The sequence below is a fragment of the Aspergillus japonicus genome, assembly GCF_003184785.1.
Source record: "Aspergillus japonicus CBS 114.51 unplaced genomic scaffold BO86scaffold_91, whole genome shotgun sequence".
Lineage (NCBI taxonomy): Eukaryota > Fungi > Ascomycota > Eurotiomycetes > Eurotiales > Aspergillaceae > Aspergillus > Aspergillus japonicus.
The window spans coordinates 26,778-52,323 of NW_020291728.1; the positions used below are offsets into that span (position 1 = coordinate 26,778).

A 25,546-nucleotide genomic window follows, 5' to 3' on the forward strand; every position below is an offset into this window, starting at 1 on the left:
ATCATAGCAAGATCCCTCCAAGTCAAAGTGGCTACTGGGCAGCCACATTTAGCTGTTTTTTTCTATCCGATACGAAAGTTTGAAGGGCATTGCCCGTATTGCCCCTGACCTTCTTCAACCCCGGGAAGTTGGAAGGCAAAGCTACCAAGTTTGCTATAGAATCATGCTTCAAACATGCTTCAACTCCACAAGCTTCCTTACGACTGCTGCAACAGCATAAAGCACCAAAGGAATATGAAAAGCTAATTTCATTGCGTGAACTCATTACAAACAGACTAGCGTGCCCAGGCAAAACTACAATCGAGATGACACAATCGACTGCTTCTTGAGATCAAACCGATCCAGGTTCATGACCTTGTCCCAAGCAGCCACAAAGTCCTTGACAAATCGAGCTGGACCATCAACACTCCCATAAACCTCGGCGATGGCCCGCAACTCGGCATGCGAGCCGAAGACCAAATCGGCGCGCGTGGCGGTCCACTTGCGCTGGCCGGTCTTGCGATCGGTGCCCTCGTACAACTCCCGACTGCCATCGGTCGCCTTCCAGGCCGTGCTCATATCCAACAGATTGACGAAGAAGTCGTTGGTCAACTGGCCCGGTCGGGAGGTAAAGACCCCGTGAGACGATCCATCGTAGTTCGCGTTCAGTACGCGCAGACCACCGACCAGGACGGCCAGTTCCGGTGCAGACAGGCTGAGGAGATGCGCCTTGTCCACGAGGAACTGCTCCGTGCGCACACGCGGGGTCGAGCGACCGTAGTTGCGGAAGCCATCGGCCACCGGCTCCAGATGACTGAAGGATTCGACGTCAGTCTGCTCCTGCGAGGCATCCGTCCGACCGGGGATGAAGGGGACTTGAATGCTATGGCCAGCCTCACGAGCCGCCTGTTCGACGGCCGCACTGCCAGCCAGCACGATTAGATCGGCCAGGGAGACCTTCTTTCCGTTGGGAGCAGAGCCGTTGAACTCCTTCTGAATGGACTCGAGGGCGGTTAGAGTCTCCTGCAGCCCAGGCTGTCGGTTCACCTCCCAATCCCGCTGGGGCTGCAGGCGAATGCGGGCCCCGTTGGCACCGCCGCGCTTGTCGCTGGCCCGGAAGGTCGAGGCGGACGCCCACGCCGTCGACACCAGCTTCGACCGGTCAACGCCACTCTTCTCCAGGATGGTGCGCTTGAGGGAGGCGATGTCGTTGGCATCGATGAGAGGATGGTTGACGGCGGGGATTGGGTCCTGCCAGATCAATTCTTCGGTGGGAGCCTCAGGTCCAATGTACCGAGTGCGGGGGCCCATGTCACGGTGAAGGAGCTTGAACCAGGCACGGGAGAAGGCATCGGCAAGCTGATCCGGGTTCTCGAGGAAACGACGCGAGATCTTCTCGTAGGTGGGGTCATAGCGGAGGGAGAGATCGGTGGTGAGCATCGTCGGCCGGTGGCGCTTGGAGGAGTCGTAGGCGTCCGGGATGATGGCCTCGGAGTCCTTGGCCACGTACTGGTGAGCCCCCGCGGGACTCTTAGTGAGCTCCCAGTCATAGCGGAACAGATACTCCAGGTAGTTGTTGCTCCACTTGGTGGGAGTCTTGGTCCAGATCACCTCCAGGCCACTGGTGATGGTGTCGGGGCCTTTGCCAGACTGGTGATTGTTCTTCCAACCAAGACCCTGCGACTCGAGGCCCGCGCCTTCAGGCTCTGCCTCCACATTGCTAGACGGGGCAGCCCCGTGGGTCTTGCCGAAGCTGTGGCCGCCAGCGATGAGGGCGACCGTCTCGTCGTCGTTCATCCCCATGCGACTGAAGGTGACGCGGATGTCCCGAGCCGCAGCGACGGGGTCAGGATTGCCATCCGGACCTTCGGGGTTGACATAAATGAGACCCATGTGCGCCGACGCCAAGGGCTTCTCCAGGTCTCGCTTGTGAATATCGCGATGGGGGGACTGATCGCTGTCGACCACCCCCTCGGCCGCCACACCGGGCTTGCCATCGGAGTATCGGACATCGTTGCCCAGCCAGGTTGTCTCGCCACCCCAGTAGACCGACTCGTCTGCCTCGAAGGTGTCCGGGCGCCCACCGGAGAAGCCAAAGGTCTTAAAACCCATGGACTCGAGGGCAACATTGCCCGTCAGCAGCAGCAAGTCGGCCCAGGAGATCTTGTCGCCGTACTTCTGCTTGATGGGCCACAGGAGCCGACGAGCCTTGTCCAGACTTACGTTGTCCGGCCAGCTGTTGAGGGGGGCAAACCGCTGTTGCCCCTGACCTCCCCCGCCACGGCCGTCGAAGACCCGATAAGTGCCAGCACTGTGCCAGGCCATGCGGATAAAGAGACCCCCGTAGTGGCCGAAGTCGGCGGGCCACCAGTCCTGGGAGTCGGTCATCAGGGCATGGAGGTCTTTCTTGAGGGCAAAGTAGTCCAGGCTTTGGAAGGCAGCGGCATAGTCAAAGTCGGCCTTCAATGGGTTGGTGGTGGAGGTGTGCTGGCGGAGGATGTTGAGCTTCAGCTGCTCGGGCCACCAGTCGGTGTTACGCGTGCCCCCGCCGGCCACATTGGCCTGTGCCTTATAGGGACACTTAGACTCGCCCATGATGATGATGGTAGTATTGGGATTTCTCAGTCAAGAGATCTGCGAAGGAGGATGCCAAAATGCAGTAATGCAGTAGTGATGATGGTGATGATACTGAAGATGAAGATAAAGAGGAGAGAATGGATGGATGGGAATCAGAAAAGAGGGGAAGAAACCCGACCCCGCACTCTATACTTATACTCTCGACAGTGAATGCAGTCCGGTAGGACAGCCAGGCTGGCCAAGACGGCATGAGTAATGGACAACTGCCTCGCCCTTCATTTGCTGACTGACCACCGAGGGCCAGACACGTGGTGGGGATGAAGCCACCCTTGAAACCTTTGAAGCGGGGGATCATCACCAATTCGAATGTGGTGAATAATCCTCATTCCACCACTGGGTGTCGACATCATCACTCTACGCCTGCTGACTTGATTTGACCCCGCAATCCATGGAAATCCCCTACCTGGGGGGGTCTAATGGCCAGCCCTAACTGGTTGACTGGCTGACTGGCTGACTGGCTGACTGGCCACTGGCTTCGTAAGACACCCGGTCCAGAACCCCCTCCTTTGACTAATCAGTGGTTAGTCATCCGCTTAGTGAGGATCTATACAGTATAAGGTATGGTATCAGATCAGATCTGATATTCCGAGTGATTACTGATCAGAGCACTCTAGGCAGGTTCATGAATAAAGATGTGGTATGGGGTATATGATACACATAGTTCTAAAATACACCGAGTGATGCTCCAGCTCCCTCGAAAATAGCCTCTCTACTTGCTCTCCTCCTTGGCCTCACTCGCCAGCTTTTCGATCTGGTCCTTTCGCTTCTTCAGCACCTGCTGCAGCTCCTCGACCGTCTCCTTAAGCACCCCCTCCGCCTCCTTTCCCTTCTTCTCCCCCACCGTGCGCAGCGACTGCAGCTGGTTCAGGATGTCCGATCCGCCCGGGACCATCTTGGTCCACTTGTCCAAGTCAAAGGAGCTGTTGTTCTTGGCCTGATCGACCTTCTCCTTGACGAACTTCTCCACCTGCTCCGTCTTACCCGACGACGCCGAGTCCTTGACCAGACCCCACAGCTCGCCGAAGTTGCCCTGCTTCAGCGCATCGGCGTTGTTCTCCACCAGCTCCTTCAGCTGGGGGTTCTTGTCCAGGTACTGCTTGCTCTCCTCCAGGCCCTTCTGCCACGCCTCGTCGCCGATCTTCTGCAGCTTCTCCTTCTTCTCCTGGATCAACTGGCGCACCTTCTCCGCCGACTGCACGCTGAATCCCTCCTTGGCAATGCTGGAGACCTGCTCCCAGGTCTTGTTGACCTCCTCCTTGGCCTGCGGGCCGTACGCATCGCCCATCTGCTTCAGCTGGTCCCAGCTGCCGCCGACCTTCTCCTGCAGCCAGGGGTGGTTGTCGAGGATATCCTCCGCCGCATCCCCGGACAGCTCGGCCAAGCGACCGAGGTGTTTCTGCAGTACGCGCAGGGCCTCGAAGGCGGTATCCGCATTGGAGCCGCCCTTCTTGGTTACGGCCTTGATCTCCGAGTAGGCATCGCGCACAATTGAGTCAAACTCGCCGCCGTGCTTCTGCTTAATCTTCTCGAGGTCGTCGAAGGCGGTATCGATGTACTTGCGCGCGCCCGGGATGAAGCCGGCGTAGCTCTTCACAGTGTCGCGGAGCCAGTCAAAGGCGCGGTCGGGCTCGGGTACATGCTCCACGATCCCCTGCTTGACCTGGTCGGCGTAGTTCTGGGTCTGCTTGACCGTCCTGACCACCGTACGGGCGCCGGAGAAGTGGTACCAGGCGTATCCAGCGACGAGAGTGACCGCACCACCAGCCAGACCGCCAACCAGGGCGGGGCTGCTGCTATTGCTACCGTTGGAGCTAGATTCTGCGGACGAGGACTGGAACCGGGCGTTGGCGTAGCGGTTCTTGAGGGGGTTGGTGCGTTGCTGTCTGAGGCAGCGGGTCGCGACTCTGGGGGTTCGGTTCATCATGATGTGTGGGTGTGAGGGGGTCGGTAAAAGAGTATGTTGTGCTGTAGAGAGTGCTGTAGAGAGTGCTGTAGAGAGAAAGATTGAGGGGATAGTTTGATAGTTCGTGATTCTAATAGTCTGAGAGAACACCGCAACCGGGGGAGGTTACCAGGACTATAAATGCAGCGATTCCGCAACCGTCACGACCCCGTCAAGATGACGCACGCCCAGAGTTTGCGGGCCGCTAAACCGCATTGGGCCCATCTCAATCTTGCCAAGACCCGATCTGGCTCCGGCCCAGCGACCCGGTGCCCACGACGTAATCATTCCTTCATGCGTTCTGTCAAGGCAGAGCTGCTACAGTGGGTGTACGAGTAGTTAACACCCACGTCATGCTCCATAGCCACCAAGAATAGATGAGACGGGGATTTCCTGGTTGGAGGAGGCGGTACCTGACGCACGGACACATTCCTATCCAATGACCTCGATATTACCCCATGTGCAGGAAGCATAGCATAACTCAGTCGGGTATGACGATCGTGGCTGTTGAGGGGACCGCAACACTTGGGACAATATACATAGCTGCTGTTGGTAATGAGTAGTAAAGAATCACTCCAACCGCTCCCTGTACCATAATGTCAACCAGACATCACGAAGTCTTTGTGGCCACGGCTACTCCCGCTGCAGGGGCCTCGGCCACCACCAATTATAGCAACAAGGTCCCTGGGCAAGTCCGATGATACCATTAGAGCTGTCTTACATACAATGTTATTTGCATGATTCCTGCTCGGATTAACTTGGAGGTAGACCCTGCACTCGAACTGTGTGCCTGCTGACAGGATCTGAGACGGACAAAGATATATATTCAGCCAAGCCAAGCCAAGCCAAAAATAAAAAAGGGTATCCTCTTTAGCGAGCTTCTTTACAATTTGGGGAAACCCTCGCCCGGTGATCAAGGTGCTAAACTATAGAGGTCATGAGGTGTAGGATTGTATACACCCCTACAGAAAGTCTTTGTCAATTTGATCACTTGAGCCGAACCTGGATTCAGCGATTATTGAGTTCCTACCAACTTCGGAGTTATCTCGCTGAGCTCTGACAGCCTGGCCAGAGAGGACCGCAGTATCATCTCGTGTACGCAAGATGGTCTTATACATCTTGCAGCATGGTCTCTTCCATCAGAATCTACCATACAGTTATGCAATTCCTGATGCCGGTACTGGAAGCATCAGCACTACTACAAAAGAAATTCACATGCACAACAATCCAGGAAGCTATCGTGTCTCATATTGACCTGCAAAAATACACGTGCGGACGGAAGCCGCCACGACTATATCTAACGAGTCACCGATTGCCTTTCTTAAAACCCGCTTCACCGTCTCCAGCACTGCAGAACCCGCTGCCCATGTCCTCCGCAAACCGCGCTCGCACATGCAGAGTCACCTGCTGCTATGTGCTCCGCCACGATAAGTCACCAGGATGACTTAGACGTAGGAGATAGTGACCGATGAGTCGCTGTTGATAGTGACATCAGTCACAACCTTGCCGGACTGCTCGATCTCGATGACGGTGGCGTCGTCAAGGCCGACGCTCTCGCCGCCAGCGGCCTCGGCGACGGCGCCGGTGAAGGTCACAGTGCCGAAGTCGACCAGGTTAACCAGGGAGCCATTCTCCTCGAAGTCTATACATAGGGTTAGTACGGCAAACAATCATGCTATTCAAATCACCACTCAGACCCAGACTCACCTTCAACGATCCACTCAGCATTCTGACCACCGAGCTTGGCACTGGAGTAAGGAGCAGACAGTTTCTTGGTCACAGTCTGGCCAGTGCTCTTGTTCTCGATGATAGCAGTACCGCTGGTGGAAGAGGACGACTCGACGATGGCGACGATAACATCACCGGCAGAAATGTCGATGCTGCCGCTGAAGTCGTAGGCGTAGTCGGGGTACCACTCGTACCAGGCATCGTAGGAGGCGCGGCCATTGGTGAGGGTGAAGTCGACACCGGTCTGAAGGATGGCGTTACCGTAGGTGTCACCGTCAATGCCAACCCAGGCGGAGGCGGCGCCGCTGCCGGTGCCGGTAGGCTCGGGGACAGTGAAGGTACCAGTCACAGCCGTGTAGGTCGCAGCAGCCGAGGGGGGGCTCTCCAGCACGGCACCGGACCAGTTGGAGCTGTACTCCACGTTGGTCTGGTTCTTGACCGTCGCGGGGCGGTTGACAGCCTCGAGAGGGCGGGAGCCCCGAGTGCCAGAAGCGCGAGCCTTGACACGAGCTTCGAGGCCGCGGTTGGGGATGGCGGCGACGGTACCAGCGAGGATGCTAGCAGCAATAGCGGCGGTGAACTTCATTTTGATGATGAATTGGCGAGGAACTCGAAGTGAGCAGCTGAGGAAGTTGGAGTATTGAAGCTAGAGATATCCGCGATGGAGCAGAGAACAGAGCTGGCTGATGATGATGATGATGGAGGAAAAGCATCTGGACGGGCAATTCACCAAGTATTTATGCTTCCCAGAACGAGCCCTCCCCCTCCATCCTCCGTCCTCATCCTCATGCTCATGCTCATCCTCGAAAATATCCTCATCGCATCATTTCACCTCATTGTATCCTGGTCATCGCACGATGAGCCTTGAGCAGACCAGAATCACCAGTTGAGATTGTTCGCGATCGCAAAGATGCGGTAGCAGATGTCGACATGCATCGGACTCCGGTGGACCAGCGCAATGTCCTGAAGAGTTCTGCAAGTTGGAGACTGTGAAGACTGTCCATGCAGGGTCTTGGCAGTCGCCTTAGCGCAGAGGTTGGCGCACTTCATCTCCTTCAACATCATCACCACATCCATTGCGCCATTGACGCGAGGTTGACCCCGACTTCCCGAGATTAATGCTTGTGCATGTCAACGGCATCCTCGCCATGTCTTCTGATCAACCAGGAGACTATACGCGAATTTGCAACTGTTACTCGAGCCGACTTCGAGGACATAGAGATGGGAGATGCAGAGAAGCATTGCAGCATCGTTGCAGCCCCTTGGCGATGGCGTGCCAACCGAGGGGCACTGAAGCCAATAAAGCCAATATTTTAGGGGCGGAGTTCAGGGTGGCATCCGCCGACTCCTGCAGATGAAGTGCCTGCAGAATTAATATAAGCGTGCGGGGCAAAGACTGTTGACTCAGTTGCGTGATTTCATAGCGGATGAGTCGATCCCTCCATTCATTGTTGTATGGAGTAGGTGGGAATAATACTGTAAGGAGGTTATGCACAGAGGTAAAAGCTTAGTCAGGTATTGTGGACATTAAGGTCACTAACTATATGCAGCTAGCTCATGACTGCAGCCCACGTGACTACATGTGATCCAAGAGACAAACACCGCAAACCAAACACCATCACCTTCTCACCACCTTCTCACCACCTTAATTCACCTCCATGCATCCATTTCCACCCGTTTTTGTGCGCAAATCGTGGGAACTGCAGCGGCATTGCCAGTTCATCCACCTGGCTGAAGACCGTGGCCACGGTGCGATGAAGTCCCGCCCCCTCCGCTCGACGCGCCCACTCGCGAATCGGTAGCATCGCAAACGCCTCTCCCGTTTCCCCCTCAAGATACTCCTTCAATCCATCAATCGGTAGATCGAAATCCCCGGTCAGATGACTGTACGCCACTCTACGCTGGTCGATCGATTGGGCTACCACCGCTTTCACCACTCCGCGCGCCACATTCTGCACCGAGACCAGGTCCAAGGAGCCTTTCAGGTTGGTGGAGACGGGCACGGCCCTTAGGTGCCAGGAATAACGGAGGAGGCTTTGGAGCAGATCGAACATGGGTCTTGCGTCCAGGTTGTCTTGGTTTTGGTCAATGGCTTCTGCTGCCCCCGCGCGCTCTTGACGGACGACACTGGATGGCCTATGAATCCAGACCGGCAGCTGAAACGTCTGACTGGCCTGCTCGAGGTACAGCTCGCTCACCCATTTGGTAGCCGTGTAGCCGTCAGAACCGTCAGAAGGAGGTTGCGCATCGCCAGCGGAGACTTCGGCGAAAACCTCGCGCGTGGTGAACATGGCCACGCCGGCGGTGGAAATGTAGTGGAGGGGAATACCCCGGGGAAGACACAGCCGAACGAGCTCCTGAGTCGATTGCACGTTTGCACCCTTGAGAGTATGGTAGTTCTTGAGATGGAATACATCCGCTCCATTATGAATCACCGCGTCCGCCGTGCCAAAGATCCGCTGGGCGTCGTCTTCCTTCAGCCCCAGTCGAGGCGCCGCTAAGTCTCCTTCGTAGCACACGACCCGCTGCCGGTCCAATCCGGCAAAGAGATGAGCTCGATCGGCTAATTGACGTACTGCAATACAAATTACCTGGTCAACGACGGGCTGCTGCTGGGCAAGGAGGTGTCGCAGCAAGTGTTGTCCCAAAAACCCAGATGCTCCGGTCAGAGCAATCACCCTCGGTGGACATCGCGGCAGGGGTGTCGAGGGCAAGAGAGGCCCAACGATGCGTGCAAGGTCGGGAGTGAGACTGGTCTCCGTCTTCCAGTCGAGGACGCCGACGGTCGTATCTCCCGGTGCCGTCCTGGCGATGAGCAATGCCATGCCTTTCAGCGTGCTGGATTCGAAAAGCCGGATAAGAGGGATCGAGGTACCAATGCGATTGCTGATTCGAGCCTGCAAATCGACCAGGAGCATCGAGCTCCCGCCAACATGGAAGAAGTCCGTTTGGCTGTCGACCCGATGATGGCTCCAGAGCTCCTCAGGAATCACCTCTTCCCAGAGACCTTTCATTTCTGTCTCCGCGTCGGACAGCGTGCTGATAGCCGTAGCTTCATGCCTGGACTCGGCTGATGCTGGAAGGGAGAGGTGAGACAGCGCACGGCGGTCAAGCTTCCCTGCGCTGGTCAACGGCATCTGGTCTATTGCGACCATTGCGGAAGGACACATGCCTTGCGGGAGCGGCAACTGAGGCAGTAGAGCTTGCAGGAACTGTTCTTGCTCTGCTGTTGATTGATATCCTGTGGGTGAGAAGGCACAATGCGCAACCAGAAACGTCTTCTCCGCGGCCGAGCGAACCGAGATAGCAACATTGCAAAGAGTCCCCTCAGCAGCCTGCAATATCGACCTCTCAATATCCATCAGGTCAGTTCTCACTCCATGGAGCTTGATCTCCGTGTCTGCGTCTACGCGACCTTCGATGATGAGTGAGCCGTCCGGGCGGAGATGTCCGTAATCCTTGGTCCGATACATTGTTGTCCAGCCTTGCTGTCGGTCTTTGGGACTTGCGAAGACGTCCGCTACGAAGCCTCTTGTGGTCAACTCCTCATTGTTGACATATCCTGACGCGACGCCCACTCCCCCGATGAGAATCTCTCCGGGCTGCCCGACAGGTTGTAGCCGCATTGCTTGGTCGACGATGTAGATCGCTTCATTCACAGAGGGGCGCCCTGCTGGAACACACTCGGCATATAGAGACGCATTTTGGTACGACAGCTCCATTTTGGTGGAGCAACACGTTGTCCCTGTTGGTCCATACCCGTTATACAAACGAAGCCTAGGTCTTCCCAGGTCGCGGAAGCTATGAAGTAAGGCCGTGGTGGCTGGCTCTCCTCCCGTGAGAGCTGTGCGCCAGGCAGACAGTCGCAGGCTCTCACGCCGGTGACCAGATTGTAGCCAACTTTGGTACTCGGACGGGGTAGCACAGGTGAATGTCACCCCGGCCTCTGCAATGAAGGCACTGATAGCAGATGGATCCGCCCGCATTGCCGCCGAAGTCATGCATAATGTGACACCCTGCGCCAGTGCTAGAAATACCTGTAGAACAGACATGTCGAAACTGACGGCGCTTTGCTGCAAGATATGATCGTCTTGAGTCAGGCTGTAGGTGGACACTGAGACCTCCACTTCGTGGCAGAAACTGGAGTGCTGTAGAGCGACGCCCTTGGGGGTGCCTGTGGTGCCACTGGTATATAAAATCAGCGCTGTAGCGTCCGGCTCCGCGTTGTTCGTTAAGGAACTCCCGCTAGAATAGGCAGCTAACTCTGACACATTGATTATCACTGCTGCTGATGGTTGTGCGAGGCTTCCCCCTTCAGCCACGGTTTTGCTATCGGCCAGCAAAGCCACCGGGTCGCAATCACGGACAATCTTGGCCAGTCGGGCTAAGGAAACGTTAGGGTCTAATGGAACATACACCGCGCCGATTTTCATCGTGGCGAGCATGGACGCAATGGAATCTGCAGTGCGGTCCTGCAATACCGCAACGTTGTCACCTGGTTGTGCCCCGCAGCTGATCAGCTCCCGCGCGATGCGGTCCACGCGTTGCCCTAACTCCTCATATGACCAAGACGAAGCGTTGGCGATGTGAAGGGCTGTTTTGTGCAAATGTCTCTGCGTTTCGAATTGGTGAATGAGTGTCCTGGACCACTGTGGTTGAAACACCGGGCCTTCATGCTGCGAGTTAGTGGGAATACGGTATTGGATAAGTCTCTTCGGGATCTTACTCGCCTCTGCCAACGTCCAGCGCTTTCTGTAATGTCTCCTGTCGAAAGCTCCAGTTCTTGTCGGCTGCCAGACTCGGAATGGACGAGTATTCCTGCAGTATATCTTCGTAGATTTGAGCCATCACCTCTGCGTCGCCTAGCGAGTACAAATTCCGTTGAGCCATGACGACGACCAACGCGTCTTGTCCCGGATTGTCAATGATATCGAGACTGATATCATAGGAAGTTCGTCCGGGCTCAAAATGAAGCATCTCCAGTTGCAGGTCCCCGAACAGCTGTCTCTCCCGAGTCCCTTGCCGGTAGTCCACGAAGGCCTGAAAGAGCGGACTATGTGTGGGTGAGCGTGCCACTCGCAACTCGTTCAGTAGGACTTCGAAAGGCAGCTGGGAGTGGGCAAGAGCGGCATAGGCTCTACTCTTGACCTCGACTAGGGCATCCTGGAAGGATTGCCCATCCCGCGCCACAAACCGCAAGGGAAGCAGATTCACATATGGGCCGATGCTATCCAACATCCCAGTGCCACTCCGATTCCCGTCAGCAATCCCAATGCATACATCTTGAGCATTCAGGTAGCGATGCAGCAGAATCCGGAAAGCCGCCAGGTAAAAGTGGAACGCGGTCGCCTTGCACGTTCGCACCACTTCACGAATCCGGTTCGCAAGAGCAGTGCCGATCCTCAATTTCACGGAATGGACTCCATAGTCGTGCAGTGGCTGCCGATGGGCAAGAAGATGACGGCCGGGGGGTAACGGGCTGGGGATCGGTCCCAGCTCACGCTCCCAGAAAGCAATTTCCTGATCCCATGCACCTTGCTCGTGCTCTTCGCGTTGCCGGTCAGCATAGTCAAGATACTGAAGCACTGGCGTGTCCCGAGGTTCCCCCTTGTACGCGCATTCCAAGTCGGCCATGAGTACCTGATAACTTATGCCGTCAACGTTGATATGATGGCATCCGATCAAGAGGTGATAGTGCCCCGGCGAGCCCGACAGCAGCACAATACGCATGGTCTCTCCGGACGTGAGGTCGTACACGTGCTGCTTCAGCGCCTCGTACTCGGCCATGACTTCGTCATCCGCGTAGATCTGTCTGAGCTCCAACCGCAAGACAGACGTCTCCAGGACTGCCTGGGTGATGTGCTGTCTGGCATCTATCACCAAACATGTTCGTAGTGCCTCATGGCGTTGACCCACGGCCGTGACAGCCTCGCGCAGTCGGTCGACATCCAGAGGCCCACTCAATCGGAACATCGCCGTGTGATTCAGTGTCGTCTTATCCTCCATCAACGCATGCACAAACCAGAACATAGACTGGGTGGAGGATAACCGACCTGATCGTTGGATCGCTGCTATCGGTCTCGGATCCGCGGTGGATTTGGCCAACTCGTCAATGACGGATGAAATGGGTGTAAGGTGACCCTCTTCTGGCGAACTGGATTCTGCTTGGGAAAGGTGATCGACAGAATCTGAATATGATACTGGAGCCGGTGAATCCTCGCCAGGGATCTCCCCAGGGACCGGACTCGAAGGCAGCTCCTCTTTCTGGCCCTCCCGCGTATTACTCTCTGTCTGCTGTCCGAGATTCGGGATCAATTCGGCTGGCAGGTCAAGCAATGCTTGCTCCACCAGCTCCGCGATGGACGCTCCGCCCAGGATCTTCAAAACCGGGACATTGACCTGATACGACTTGAGGAACCATGAACGGATATCGACGGCTATCAAGGAATCCAGCCCCAGCTCGTCCGTCCGACGACTCATCAGGTCTCCTGTGTCGTCTTCAATCTGCAGGGTCAACCGCAATTTGGCCGCGAAGGTATCTATGGTCGCATGGTCAGCCCCAGGACGAACAGGCTTGCATCTCCGGTCCCCTACCTGCTATAATATTCCGAGCATCTTCAAGAGTGCAGGCAAGCTGGAGTCGATCTTTGATGGAGATCCCCCCGGCCTTTGCTGCGTCTCGTTGGGAGTCTTCTCCTGATGCCCGGAGAATGAATCTGGAGAACTTCGGATTCTCAGACCAGATCGGTAAATAGGGCGCATCTGCTGGGACTTGACGGAGACCCGTGGAGATTTCTGGCTCTGAGAGCGTGGTGGACCTACCGGCCTCGATGGCCTCGGCAAACATCTGATGGAAGTCTGTCTCTGACATCCACATGTACCCTCCCTTACGGAGGTTCTTCTGATCAGCCTGGCTGACTTCACGGGTGACATAGCCGGCCCCAATGATGACCCCGATGTTCACGACCGATGCATACAGGCCACGTTTGCGTCGCTGTGCTGCCAGGGCGCACATGAATGCGTTGGCCGCGGTATAGTTAGCCTGGCCCATATTCCCAATCACCGCGGTCATAGAGGAGAAGAAGATAAAGAAGTCGAGTGGATAGTTCGAGAATAGACGGTCTAGGTGGATGCTACTCTGCACCTTGGGCCGCAGAGCCTGCATCATGTCTTCGTAACTCATGTCCCTGGTGGGGCCATCTCGTAACACCATGGCCCCCTGTGCCACGCCGGCAATGGGCGGCAGCGTGGCGCAGATCTCCTCATATACCGATCTGACATTTTCTTCGACTGTCATGTCACTGTTTGATTCCCGTGCTGATCAGTCTTGTTCCCTGGCTGAGCTTGCATGGAATCAACAGATTAGAATCACCTGGCAAAAACCCTCACGAGAGCGCCTCGGCTCCGTGTGATCTCCAACCATCTCGAATCGATATCGGGCCGTCGACTAGTCAGGACAATATATCTAGCTCCGTGGCCAATCATCCAGTCACAGAGTGACAGTCCGAGGCTACCAGTCAGTCCCACAAGCCAATAGGTCCTGTCACTCCGGAACAGATCGCTGGAGTCTACCGGAAACACCTGTAACAGGAGAGAAGCAGAATCAGTCCAGTCGACCACGGGCATGCTGGCGGGAGGGCATTCGTCCCCCCTTCCGATGTTAGCGAGGCTGACCACAGGGACATCTGCACGGGCTTTGATCTCTTGCATATCCCTGTGAGCAGAACTAATGGCCGCCCCCAGAACGTCCTGGATGCTGTGGCTAGCGTACACCAGCGGAGGGCCTCCTGATCCTCGTCGCTGGTCTGAGAGGAAACTGAGTCGACGACAGCTGGATGGGAGACAGTCGAGAATAAAGTCTCCCCCGGCCGGGGTAGCCTCAGAGGACAGGTCAATAAAGCATGCGATATTATTAGGAAGCAATGACTTGATGCTGCGTCGTGGCATGTGTGGCTGAATTTGGACGGCGGGGAAGGAAGTGTGGATCGGGTCCTCTTGGAAAGAGGTGGTATAAACAACCTGTGCGCCAACCTCCTTGGCCCGTCGCGAGAGAATGTGGGCTTGTAGTGGACTTGCATTGTGGATTGTCACGTTTTGCCCAGGGAGGATCTGTTGAACGATGGACGCGAAGAACAGATTCACGGCAACCATGGCAATTAATGTCGGTATCGCTGTTCCGGGCTCCAGCGCGCAAATGAACGCTGACTGAGTCACAACGTCCAAGGTGGAGCTGGGATGCTCTACTAGAGCTATATATTGTTGTGCATCTTTATCGCGGCTGGCATCGACGCCCAAAATGACCGATTGGTAGCCAACCGGCGTCTGCATGCGGTGTAGCGTGGAGTATTTGAGTCTTAAATGGATTGAGTCCTGAACAGCATCAGATGTAGCTGAGTACACTCGTTGATCTTTTCTGAGATGATGGGAACCATCACTTCCCTGGGCTATTGCAACAGCAATGCTATCGGAGTATTTCCGGAGGATGGAGCGTCGGCCGGCGTTGTAACGATCATTGGCATCCTTCAAGAGATGCAGACGAGGAATCAATTGGCGACCCCCAGCATCGATGACAATTTCTGGCTCCGTGGACCACATCAGCTGCCTGTTGCATTCTTTGCTCCACAGCGCAGTCGCTCGAAACCGAAGAGTGGCCTCTGCTAGCATTCTCGGTTGAACAGCCCGGAGGTCCTCGAGATCGATGAACTGTAATCGAAGATCAGGAACTTCCCATAGGAGAGACCGACCAAAGCCGACGGTCATATTGGCAAAAGGATTGTCCGCTTGGCGCCCTTGCGTTACCCATACTATGGTCTTCTCAGACCCGAACATCTGCTTCAAGCTTTGAAAGCGCTCTGCGGTCAGGTCTTGGAACACGGGCTGGTCAAGCTCCGTCAGCACTAGAACTGTGGACTGGGTCGTGATTTTATGGTAGTCGATGTGTTCCAGATCTTCCCAGGTCACGATCGTGTCACAGAACGGGCAAAGCAGAGTTTGCAGATGACCTGCAAGCTGACTGACGCGAAGGGTCACCCCTCCGATGATATGGAGGTCGTGCAGGACACGCCCGCCGTTGTTGAAGACTGTTCTTGGTGGGGACAAGGGATGGCGAAGATACTGGACCCGGTCATCTATCGCTTGTGAGATGAACACGGATCCGGGGTATGGAAACCTGTCATCATCGGGCGTAATCATATCGATGCCAGAGAAGCCTGTCTTCCGCAGAATTCGGTCCCATTTGGCAGGCGATACACATGGAGTGAGCACACGACCTTCATCGATGCCCACCCACCACCCAGGCAGGGCCCCGAATATGAATCCACCCCGAATCTGGTCGTTGTTGGTCACCTCGGCCATCACCACAAATCCTCCGGGCTTGAGCAGGCTCCGAACATGGCGCATCGTGTCCTCAAGCTTGCGAGTCGCATGGATCACAAAGGAAGCAACGATGAGGTCATATGAGTGGTGAAAAAAGCCCTGCTCCTTCACAGGCCTCTCAATATCCAGTGCTTTGAACTCCATGCGATCCGCATGGTCCGCGAACACGGTTCGGGCCCGGTCGAAGAACCCGTTGGAAATATCGGTGAAGGTGTAGGACGCAAAATCGCCCTGTACATGCCGGAAGATGCTCTTCGTTGCACCCCCGGTGCCGGCTCCTAGGATATATGGTTTAGCATAACATGACACACGATCATTGGGGGCCTATTAATTGACTAACCTATCTCGAGAATGTCCATTGCAGGATACCGTTGGACAATCTGATTGACCGGTCGAGCCAGCCAGAGCGAGAATTGAGGAAACCCAAGTGCTCTGACATAGTACTCGTCCAGCAGGCCCGTGGGCACCAAATGTTCCAGAATCGTGGTCTGCCCCTGGATCACTTGCGGCATCTGCTGGCCGATCGTGTGCATGATCCGGATATCAGGACAATCGGCAAACCTGTTCCTGCTGTTAGCCAGTGATCACTCGGGTCAGGGAGCACGGTGGATTGTACTGTTTACTGGCGCCCATGATATCCTCCAAGCTATCATCAACCCACTGGGCCTTTGCATATGGGTGCTGGCCACTTGAGACCAACTGGTTCACATGAGCGGCGTAGTTGAAGTATGCACTGTATGGCAGTTCCCTTCGTCCCGGATGGTCGGGGCCAAAGTCCTCGTCCAGCCGACGAAGATAGAACGATGAAACGCGCTCGAGCACATGCGCCAGCTCATAGTCCTCCTCAGTTGCGCGTGATCCGGCGACAATCTGGTCTGCAGCCGCCTCAGCACTGCTCCACCGCATGACGGAGAAAATGTTCCTATCATCCGCCTCCGTGGCGCTGGCAAAGGGGACAGCCTGCATCCCTTATATCTGTACTGCGACCCGAGCATTGTCTGCGCTAAAGATTTCGACATCGCCGGTAATGCCTGGGCCTTCATGATCAACCAGCGAGGATTCAAAAGGCAGATCATCGACCTGGGCTCAGTGCCGACCACAGAGCGCCGGATTGACGCAAACCGATCGAATCCGAGTAGGGACATGCAAGGACCAGAGCTGGCCGTCATTAGGGTAACTATAGGCCAAAATGACCGACTGGATGGCTGCATCCAACATGGCCGGGTGTACCATGAACCCTGCCTCGGTTGGATCTGTGGGCATCCTTGCCACAAGGCCCGTGGCTCGCCCCAATTTCCGCTTCAATGCTGATAGGGCTCGGAATGGTCCCTGATAGCCATATCCGAGGTCCTCCAGGGCATGGTAGAATCGATCGGTCTCCACCTCAATCATGTTGGGCTCTGATGGTCCTCGAGAGGGAAGAATATCGGGTGAGGGTTCGCCCAAAAGGATCTCGACCTCACCACTGGCCATCAGAGTCAACCTGTCGCGCTCCTTTCCTACAGCTGCAGAGTAGATGAATCGAGCCCTGACCCGCTTTGGCTCTTCTTCACTGCGCACATCGTCCAGGCAGGTGAGCACTTCAATCCCCGCGTCCTCGTCGTCAAACACCATTGCTTGGTGAATGATGAAGTCGAGTATTGTGGTGAGTCGGATATCCTGCTCGGATACAAGATATCGAACTGCCTCGAGGGCAGTGGCCACATACCCTGCAGCGGGGAAGACCGTTTGACTCTGGAGCTGATGGGCCCTAATCCAGCCAATTTCTGTCGGTCGCAGCAGATTCCTCCACATCATGCCATGCCGAGCGCTGTCGGGGCAGAGATCCCCGAGTAATGTATGCACCCGATGCTGTCTCTGGCGCATCTGCCGCGAAATTCGCGATTCGTGCCAGTATGCACGATCGTGCTGCCACTGGTATGAAGGAAGGTTAGGGACCATTTGGTAGTCTCGCCAGCCACTGGACTCCCGCTCAAACCGATCTATATCGATGGCGGAGGCTCCGAGATGCACCCACAGTAGTCCAAGGGCGTTAGATAACCCACCTATGGATTCCTTCCCGCGAGTGAGTAGCCCGGTGTATAGCACCTCCTCGCAGCCCACCTCTTGGGCGGTTTGGGTAGCTGGTCCCTTAAGCGCCGGATGAGGGCCAACCTCTATCACCGCGTCGTAGGGTCCGGATGCGAACGCTCGCTTGACTGCCTGGGAAAACAGTACAGGACTAACCATATTCTCATCCCAGTAAGGACCACGCAGCGTCGATGAAAAGTCGACAGCAGGATCATCATAAACGCTTGAAAGCCACACGCAGTCGGCTGACGGTTGCTGCGGTCGAATGTTACAGTCTCGCAGTGATTGCAGGTACGCGTCTGAGCACATTTGCATATGGTGAGAATGATACGCCTTGTCTACCTTGAGGCGTCTGCGAAACTTTCCTTCATCTTCAAGGATAGCTTCCAGTTCCTCAATCGCATCTTTATCCCCAGAGAGTGTGACGCTGGAAGAGGAATTGCAGGCAGCTACGGTCACTCTTTCGGAAAATTCTTCCATGCTGAGCAAAACTTGTGCGTCTTCTAACGAGGTACCGACTGCAAGCATGGCTCCTTCAATCCCTTTAGGGCCCTGCGCCAATTTGCTGTGCAGGCCACGGTAGTAAGCGATGCAGACGGCATCGTAGGCTGAAAGATAACCGGCCGCGTACGCAGCACCAATCTCTCCGGATGAGTGCCCTACCACGGTCGAGAACTGCACGCCGGCGAGACGCAGGAGATCCACCAACAGAATTTGGACAGCTGTACAGAGAGGCTGGGAAATCCATGCTTCATGGACTCGACTGCTGGCTGCCTTGGCTAGCAACTCTTGGCGCAGGGACCATGACGGCCTGTCGCTTATCGGTAGCTGTGAAAGTCGACCTTCAAGTTTGTCCAGAATTGCAGCCGCGTAGGGCGACTGCTCAATTAGCTCTGCCCCCATTCGTGCATACTGGGCTCCTTGGCCTGTGAATATACCCAAGAGTCGCGGCCGATCGGTGCTCGAAGGAACCCTCATACGATCCCCGATAGTACCTCCCGAGGACTGGGCCTCGGTCCTCAACCACCCGTCAATATTTGCCTTGAGTGATTGGATCGAGCCAGCTGGAAATGAGACTTTGGCCGGGAAACTGGACCTCCGGGCGCGCAGTGTCCATGCCAGATCCTGCGCGCTGATGGTCGAATTGGTCTCCAAGAAGCGTGAATACTCGCGCAGGTTTCCGACCAGGGATTGCGTTGAATGGGCCGAGAACACAAATGGGCTGAACACCTGACTGGAAGGAGGCGTCCCGGTAAGTCTCTCTGGTTGCTGGTAGCTCTCCAGGATTGCGTGCGCATTGGAACCGCCAAAGCCGAACGAATTGACACTGGCACCGATCCCCTTCTTGCCGTGGATCCAGACCTGCTCTAGCATATGTATCTCGAATGAGCGATGCTTGGGCGGTAGCGCTGGGCATGGTGATGCCTTGCGTACGACCATCTTGAATTAGTGCCTGTTTCCCGGATCAGACATTCTATATGGTCACCGTCTGCCAGAGCTGCGCTGAGGGTCTTGAGCACCACGACCGCCACACCCTCCCCTCGTGCATAGCCATTCGCGTTTTGATCCCACATCCGGGACCGGCCGTCGGGAGACAACATCTTCAGTTTACTTTCTGCGACATAGTTTTCCGGCCCAAGTATCAGGTTCGATCCACATACGAAAGCGACATTTGTTTCTGCGGCGCGGAGGGCTTGGACCGCAAGATGGACCGCAATTAGAGTCGAAGAGCATGCAGTGTCCACTGTTAGAGAGGGTCCATGCCAGTCGAAGAAGTACGAGATGCGGTTGGATACAATACTGCGCGCCACTCCTGTGGCATGGTAGTTCGGAATCTGTTGAAAGTCTCGGAGCAGGATGGCTTCGTAGTCATTGCACATCAGGCCAGCATAGACACTGGCTTTTGAGCCTCGAAGCCCTTCAATCGTCAGCCCTGCAGCTTCGAGGCCTTCGTACACCGTTTCCAGCAGAAGGCGCTGCTGCGGGTCCATGGCTTGCGCCTCGACTGGCTTGATATTGAAAAACTGTGCATCAAAGCGTCGTACGTCCTCATCGAGTAAGTAGGAATGAAGAACATTGCTGTGGCCATGGTACTGAGCATCTGGATGATGAAATGCCTTGGCGTTAAATCTTTCGGTAGGGATCTCACGAAGCAGGTCTCGTGGCTGGCGCAGGAGTTCCCAGAGATTGGATGGTGAGTTCGCAGTGCCGGGGAACCGGCAACCACTTCCGATAACGGCGATAGGCTCGTTGGCCCTGTGAGGAGGGGTCTTTGCAAGCATCTTGATCTATATATATCATTGGGTAGTAACAAGGCCTCGGTATCTGATTCTTGGATTTGAAGCATCGTTGATCACGGAGCTACATCCACCCTTCATATACCTCCATCAACTTCGGTCTTGAGGCCCACAGAATGGGATCTGGATAGGTGACTTCGTCCACTTCAGCTCGGAACCTCAGAGCTACCACAAACATGCATCGGGGATCCTTTGCCCACCTCACTGGCCATTCAACTCTCGGCTAGTTCTTGAATATGCCATTGGATCGTACTGCGTGTGTACGTGAATTAGATTGGCTGGCTCCATGCGGAGAGCTCGCTCGTACTGACACTCCTCTTACGTTATGGAGGTCTGTTCTCGCCTGGCGTGCTTATCTTCATAGATTCGTACACCTAAAGGATCGCTCGTGGGGTTGCACTGCATTATGCCGGCGCAGGGGATCTCGCAGAGACCACCAGATGGTGTCCATGCGGAAGATCGGGGATTGGTCAAAACCAGTGCAGCTAATGCTATTAGTGCCAGACGTCATGTAAGCTGCGCGTGATTGACATGTGCAGCTCCGAAATACACGAGCATTAGGGCTTACGGGCGAGCTGGGGCAGAGCTCCTACACCAGCTCCGAGGTCGGGGCCGCCACCACCATTATATTCGGACACTTCCGCTGAGCACGCGGGGCACGGACGACTGATCTTCGCTATAGTCAGCCTCGTCAGCCCCATCTTCATGAAAATGACAATATCCCTGTTCGGTATCCGGAGCATAATATCGTTGTGCTCGATGACTTGAGTTCGAACTCTCCGAATGCCTGATTACTGAGACCCCTGCATGCTGCCGGTGCAATACTATCACAGTACGATTCGGAACATCGCATCGTTAGAAACCACAGCCACTTCAATGGAAACGGAATCCATTATCATCAGTATTCGAAACCCAAAATGTGGTCCTTTTCCTCGACCCTCGATCAGGTCTCATTCAAGACATACTTGGTGATCGGAGGTACAATCGTACGCCTAGCTATCACGCGCCCTGGTCTAAGAAAAAAGCTGTAAGCTGACCCTACGCAGGTCACCTCCTATGCACTTTGTCGCACCATCTACCTTCTTTGCTTCCACCCGCTAGCCAATTACCCTGGGCCAAGACTCGCTGCGGTATCAAACTTGTGGTACGCCTATCACTGGTAAGCTTCCCCTATGTCAATGACCTTGCGAGCAAAGCCTGCTTCTCTGAACATCAATCTAGGCTCTCTGGCCGGTATCCTTGGGCCATTGAAAGAGTCCTGGAGGAATATGGTTTGAGGATCCATCCAAAAGTCAGCAGTGACACGGGCTAATGCAAACAAGGTGATGTTGTTCGAATCGCCCCCAATGAACTGGTGTTCATGAAGCCCGAGGCGCAAGTAGGTCAGTCCATCTCAGTTCCCAAAGATACACGAACGCAGGGCGTCTGTCTCATGATTAGCGGTAGATATTCTTATGAGTGGGACCAAGAACAGGCCCACGTTTATCAAAACCGACTTCCAGCACATCGGTGGCAAACATGCCGGAATCGCAGCGGATCCGGACGTCGAGAAGCACCGGGCTGTCCGAAAGATGCTGGCACCTGCTTTCAATCCCCGCGCATTGAAAGAGCAGGAGCCAGCCCTGCATGAGCATATTGACCGCTTCATCCAGCGGCTGAGAGAGCTGGGCACTGCCGAACGGGGAGTGGACATGAGAGATGTAAGTAGCACCGTGAGGGAAGCTCCGAGACTACGGCACTGACCTCACGTCTCAGTGGTTTGACTGGCTCGCTTGTGACATTGCCGGCGATATGGGTTATGGCCATAACTTCCACAATGTCCGAGATGGTAAGTCCCCAGCACGCACGAATAGCCCCCACTACACCGATCTCTGAGTGCATCCAGGCAAAGCGCATCTCTTTCTGCAGGCATTTCGAGGCATCGGGCTCTGGGGCACTCTCAACCAAGTCATGCGACGATTTCCTCTGCTTCACCCCTTAGTCTTTCTTGCACTCCCGCCGCGCATGGCCGCCATTCTACCGACCTTGCTGAAGACCAACAAGCAAATCGTGCGAGACCGGGTGAACAATCGCGATAGTCTGAAGCACCCTGACTATTTTTCTTTGCTACTTCCGAAGAACAAACCCGTCCCAGAGCAAGACTTCCTCGTCGCGCAAGCGAACCATCTCATTGTTGGTGGATTTGATCCTGACACAAACCTGTTTACTGCTGCAATTTTCTTCCTCTCCGAACATCGGGACACTCTCCAGAAACTGCAGACCGAGATTCGGGATACTTTTGCCACATACCAGGAGATTCAGAACGAAGCGGTGCAGGGGCTTCCCTGGCTCCATGCGGTGATCGAGGAAACGCTGCGACTTCACACCAACGGAGCATTTGGACTTCCTCGCATCAGTCCTGGGGACACGGTGGATGGCCACTATATTCCAGCCGGGGTGAGTCCAGCTGCCCCCCTACATCTTCGCCTAGCATGTTGAAAAGCGGAGATTAACCTCGCTGGGATGGTAGTGCGTGGTGCAGACGGCGGGCTTTGCAGTCACGCACTCGGCGCGGTACTTTCAAAAGCCTCGGGAGTTCCATCCTGAGCGATTTCTGCCTCCAAGCCATCCGGATTATGACCGTCTCTTTGATGCGGACGTCAAGAGCGCATTCAAGCCTTTCAGCATGGGCCCACGCGGATGCATCGGACAGAACATGGGATACATGCAGGCCCGGATTCTCTTGGCCAAGATGATCTGGGAATTTGACTGGGAGCTGTTAAATCAAGGGGAAGTGAACTGGGAGCGGGACTTGCACCTGTACGCCATCTGGGAAAAGCCACCGGTAATTGTCCGATACACTCCGGTCTCCAGACCCAGCGCTGGGGAGTCGATGACTTAGAGCCATTGGTCGTGGAAGCATGTCATTGTATAAGACCATCTATCTCAAATGACCCACTGCCGATGTACTCATGCGGAATCAGGAAACTTTTACTGAAGTCCATTCCATATGCGCACGCAAAGGAGGAGAAAAGAATTGAAAGTTTCATTTCCCAAGGCTAGCAACAGCAGAGAACGGATAGTGAAGGATCATAACATCTGCTGGATTCTCTTCATGTTTTCTTTCAGCGACAAGATCTGATGAACGCCCGTAGTGCTTTGCATTTCCTCCGTCCGGCTCAAGGCAGCCCGTAGCAAGGTCACCGATTCCAAAGTATTGAATAAGCCCTGGTATACCTCCGAGCGACCGGAGATCCGGAACTCCACGGGAAGCCCCATCAGCCTCTCCATGCGATGCAATTGGTGCTCGATCACTTGGATGAGGATCTTCACTTGCAGATGGCCCTGGGTCAGCGGGATCCCTGCCACCTGCAACCCGCCCAGCATGCGAAAGCTGGCAATGTCCTCTTCCGGCATGGCCTGCAGAGAGATTTGACCCTGCGTGAAGATGAAGTCGTAGAGCTGAATGATCTGCATGTGGCATGCAATGACCATGAGAACCGTGGGGGTGGAGAACACGGCGGTCTGGGAGGGACTTCCCCCACTCATTGGACTTCCCCCAACAAATGATCGATTGGGGCCCGAGTCGGTCGGGAATCTCTCTGCAGATCCTGCCGGGCTGAGACGTGGCTGAGAAGAGGAACCGGAGGGCGATGGGGAGGGGTGTAACGCCTGCAGGATGGCGACGAATTCAGCGGTGCCCTTGAGCGCCTCATCCAGTGGGTTCCATTTTGGCAGCTCGGTAACCGGACCGGACCCGTTTGAGCACGCAATGTTCAGTAAGATACTATCCCACAGTGAAGGGTCCATGCGGGTCAAGAGGGCTTGTAGTGATCCCGCAAGCGAGGCCAACCGTCGCACGGCATCCTCTTCGCGGTCCGGAAACTGCAGGGGCTCAGCTGGGTCGACCCAGGCCGATGCAGATGGAGGCGTCAAGGATGGTGTATCGGTCGCCAAGGGTGGGAATGCAAGGGCGAGATCCGAGTTGGTTGGAGCCGCGTCTCCATTCAACATGGTGGTGTCATTGAGGGAGGGGGTGTGGTGGTCGTGATGCCCCAAGGAGAACCCGTTTTGGTGGTTCCATTGGAGAAATGCATTATCCCAGCCCTCTGCCATGGTCTGATTAGTGGTGGGGTCAATGATTGGAGGGATGGTTGAGGGGGTGATCCCAGTGTCATTTTCGAGAGTCTCGATAGTCTGAATGCTGTCCATGCTTGGTTGTGGTGGTTGTGGTGGTTGTGGTGGTTGTGGATGTTGTGGATGTTGCCTCCGGGAGGGCGGAATCGGGCGATGATCGGAGCGCGATGGGCGGCCCGAGGGTTTGGCATCGCTGGTAACGCACTCCACTCCAGCTCGGATACAACGAGCGCAGGGATCATGTACACCCTGCTGTTCGCGTGGGCACCGCAGTTTCTGAGTGCGACAACGGTCGCAGGCATACCGTTTGGCTGCTGGGTAGACGATCGTCTCGGCTTGGAGAGAGCTCAAGTGCATTTCGCCCCCGAGGGAATAGTTCCCCATCGCGAACAATAGATGTCAGCGCTCCTCCTGGTAGGTACTCCTCCTCGTCTACCGTCTACCGTCTACCTAAAAGTCCTGGAGACGTGAACGGTAAAAGACAAGGCCGCGGAGTGGGGAAGTAATGATGCTGATGCTGATGCTGATGATGATGATAATTGATGGTGAGGCGGCTGAAGCCATAGCCATATAAGCCATATAAGTTACACCACACCGTACTTTATCTCCAGGCTAGCCAGGCCACGTTCACTACCTGTTACTTGGTAACTTGGTAAATTACCACTAGGATCTGTAGGTACGGATCTTATGCAGTAGTTACTAGCGAGCGTCAGCTTACCTAACCAAATCTTACACCAATCCGCTATTTAGTACTAAGATACCTACCTATGCATCTGACAGTAAGTGAGGGAGTGTTGGTTAACCAATACCTGATCTGGCAGTGCATTACTGTTACTATTCTCTTACTGCCTTACTCCGTACTTTGTCTCTCTGGCCTTGAGCTTAGCCTTGAGCTCACCATCTTTTATTCTTATCATCCTCCAAGAGACAATTCAAATCGGGCTGCAGGGCGCGCTGACGAGTCTGTGATGGAGGCCCATGTGAATACAACTGTAACTCCACAGAGTGAGTGGGTGCTACAAGACGCATTAATCACTAATACTTTTCAACTGGGAACGTGATCACGGCTCTGATGTTGGATTCAGACGACGGACACTACCTAGGTGCCTAGGGGGCTAGGGGGTTAGCAAGGTGGGGTCGCCCAGCTGCTGCAAGCGCAAATCCACATCAGCATGATCTTTAGCTAGATAACTGCTTATCCCCAACCTCACGCATGAGACGCAGAGAGGGGAAAGTATAAGCGATTAAAAGAGAAATGAGAAATGAATTGTGAGGGGAAGGTATAATCTGACTGTGAGGAATCAACCCGCGAGAAGGCGTAATATGAAAGGAAGAAGCACGCCCGCCAGCCACACTTAAACTGCATCTGCATACATACATAGACTCACAGGAGGACACGCGC

At 55.1% G+C, this 25,546-nt stretch overlaps 6 protein-coding genes across 6 annotated transcripts; 1 reads left to right on the top strand and 5 right to left on the bottom strand.

The window, feature by feature from the left end:
- Nucleotides 1–248: 248 nt before the first annotated feature.
- Nucleotides 249–2,868, bottom strand: BO86DRAFT_393230 (catalase/peroxidase). The gene has a single exon (XM_025672971.1). The coding sequence runs from the start codon at nucleotides 2,572–2,574 to the stop codon at nucleotides 295–297; it is 2,280 nt and encodes a 759-aa protein (XP_025522596.1). The 5' UTR covers nucleotides 2,575–2,868; the 3' UTR covers nucleotides 249–294.
- Nucleotides 2,869–3,244: 376 nt separating this feature from the next.
- On the bottom strand, nucleotides 3,245–4,651 carry BO86DRAFT_393231 (uncharacterized protein). Its single transcript, XM_025672972.1, has one exon. It carries the CDS (start codon nucleotides 4,538–4,540, stop codon nucleotides 3,326–3,328), a length of 1,215 nt encoding a protein of 404 aa, XP_025522597.1. The 5' UTR covers nucleotides 4,541–4,651; the 3' UTR covers nucleotides 3,245–3,325.
- A 1,256-nt stretch (nucleotides 4,652–5,907) lies between these two features.
- BO86DRAFT_246453 (A4/G1 family peptidase) lies at nucleotides 5,908–7,175 on the bottom strand. The gene is made up of 2 exons (XM_025667133.1): nucleotides 6,266–7,175; nucleotides 5,908–6,200 (listed from the first exon to the last, which is right to left on the bottom strand). The coding sequence occupies exons 1-2, from the start codon at nucleotides 6,870–6,872 to the stop codon at nucleotides 6,004–6,006; spliced, it is 804 nt and encodes a 267-aa protein (XP_025522598.1). The 5' UTR covers nucleotides 6,873–7,175; the 3' UTR covers nucleotides 5,908–6,003.
- A 748-nt stretch (nucleotides 7,176–7,923) lies between these two features.
- Nucleotides 7,924–20,013, bottom strand: BO86DRAFT_443060 (uncharacterized protein; the record flags this gene model as incomplete). Its single annotated transcript, XM_025676342.1, has 19 exons — nucleotides 7,924–11,018; nucleotides 11,086–11,104; nucleotides 11,138–11,193; nucleotides 11,224–11,339; nucleotides 11,370–11,395; nucleotides 11,435–12,354; nucleotides 12,427–12,825; nucleotides 12,881–13,587; nucleotides 13,659–15,939; nucleotides 16,002–16,222; nucleotides 16,278–16,621; nucleotides 16,712–16,741; nucleotides 16,784–16,819; nucleotides 16,856–16,858; nucleotides 16,892–17,155; nucleotides 17,195–17,716; nucleotides 17,750–18,993; nucleotides 19,094–19,171; nucleotides 19,203–20,013. The coding sequence occupies 19 exons, from the start codon at nucleotides 20,011–20,013 to the stop codon at nucleotides 7,924–7,926; spliced, it is 11,172 nt and encodes a 3,723-aa protein (XP_025522599.1).
- Nucleotides 20,014–20,945: 932 nt separating this feature from the next.
- Nucleotides 20,946–23,037, top strand: BO86DRAFT_413672 (cytochrome P450; the record flags this gene model as incomplete). Its single annotated transcript, XM_025674765.1, has 8 exons — nucleotides 20,946–21,014; nucleotides 21,075–21,187; nucleotides 21,250–21,299; nucleotides 21,351–21,410; nucleotides 21,475–21,728; nucleotides 21,784–21,856; nucleotides 21,914–22,464; nucleotides 22,538–23,037. 8 exons carry the CDS (start codon nucleotides 20,946–20,948, stop codon nucleotides 22,907–22,909), a joined length of 1,542 nt encoding a protein of 513 aa, XP_025522600.1. The 3' UTR covers nucleotides 22,910–23,037.
- Nucleotides 23,038–23,097: 60 nt separating this feature from the next.
- BO86DRAFT_413673 (Zn(II)2Cys6 transcription factor domain-containing protein) lies at nucleotides 23,098–24,528 on the bottom strand (the record flags this gene model as incomplete). The annotated part of the gene is made up of 1 exon (XM_025674766.1): nucleotides 23,098–24,528. The coding sequence occupies one exon, from the start codon at nucleotides 24,526–24,528 to the stop codon at nucleotides 23,098–23,100; it is 1,431 nt and encodes a 476-aa protein (XP_025522601.1).
- Between the last annotated feature and the right edge of the window lie 1,018 nt (nucleotides 24,529–25,546).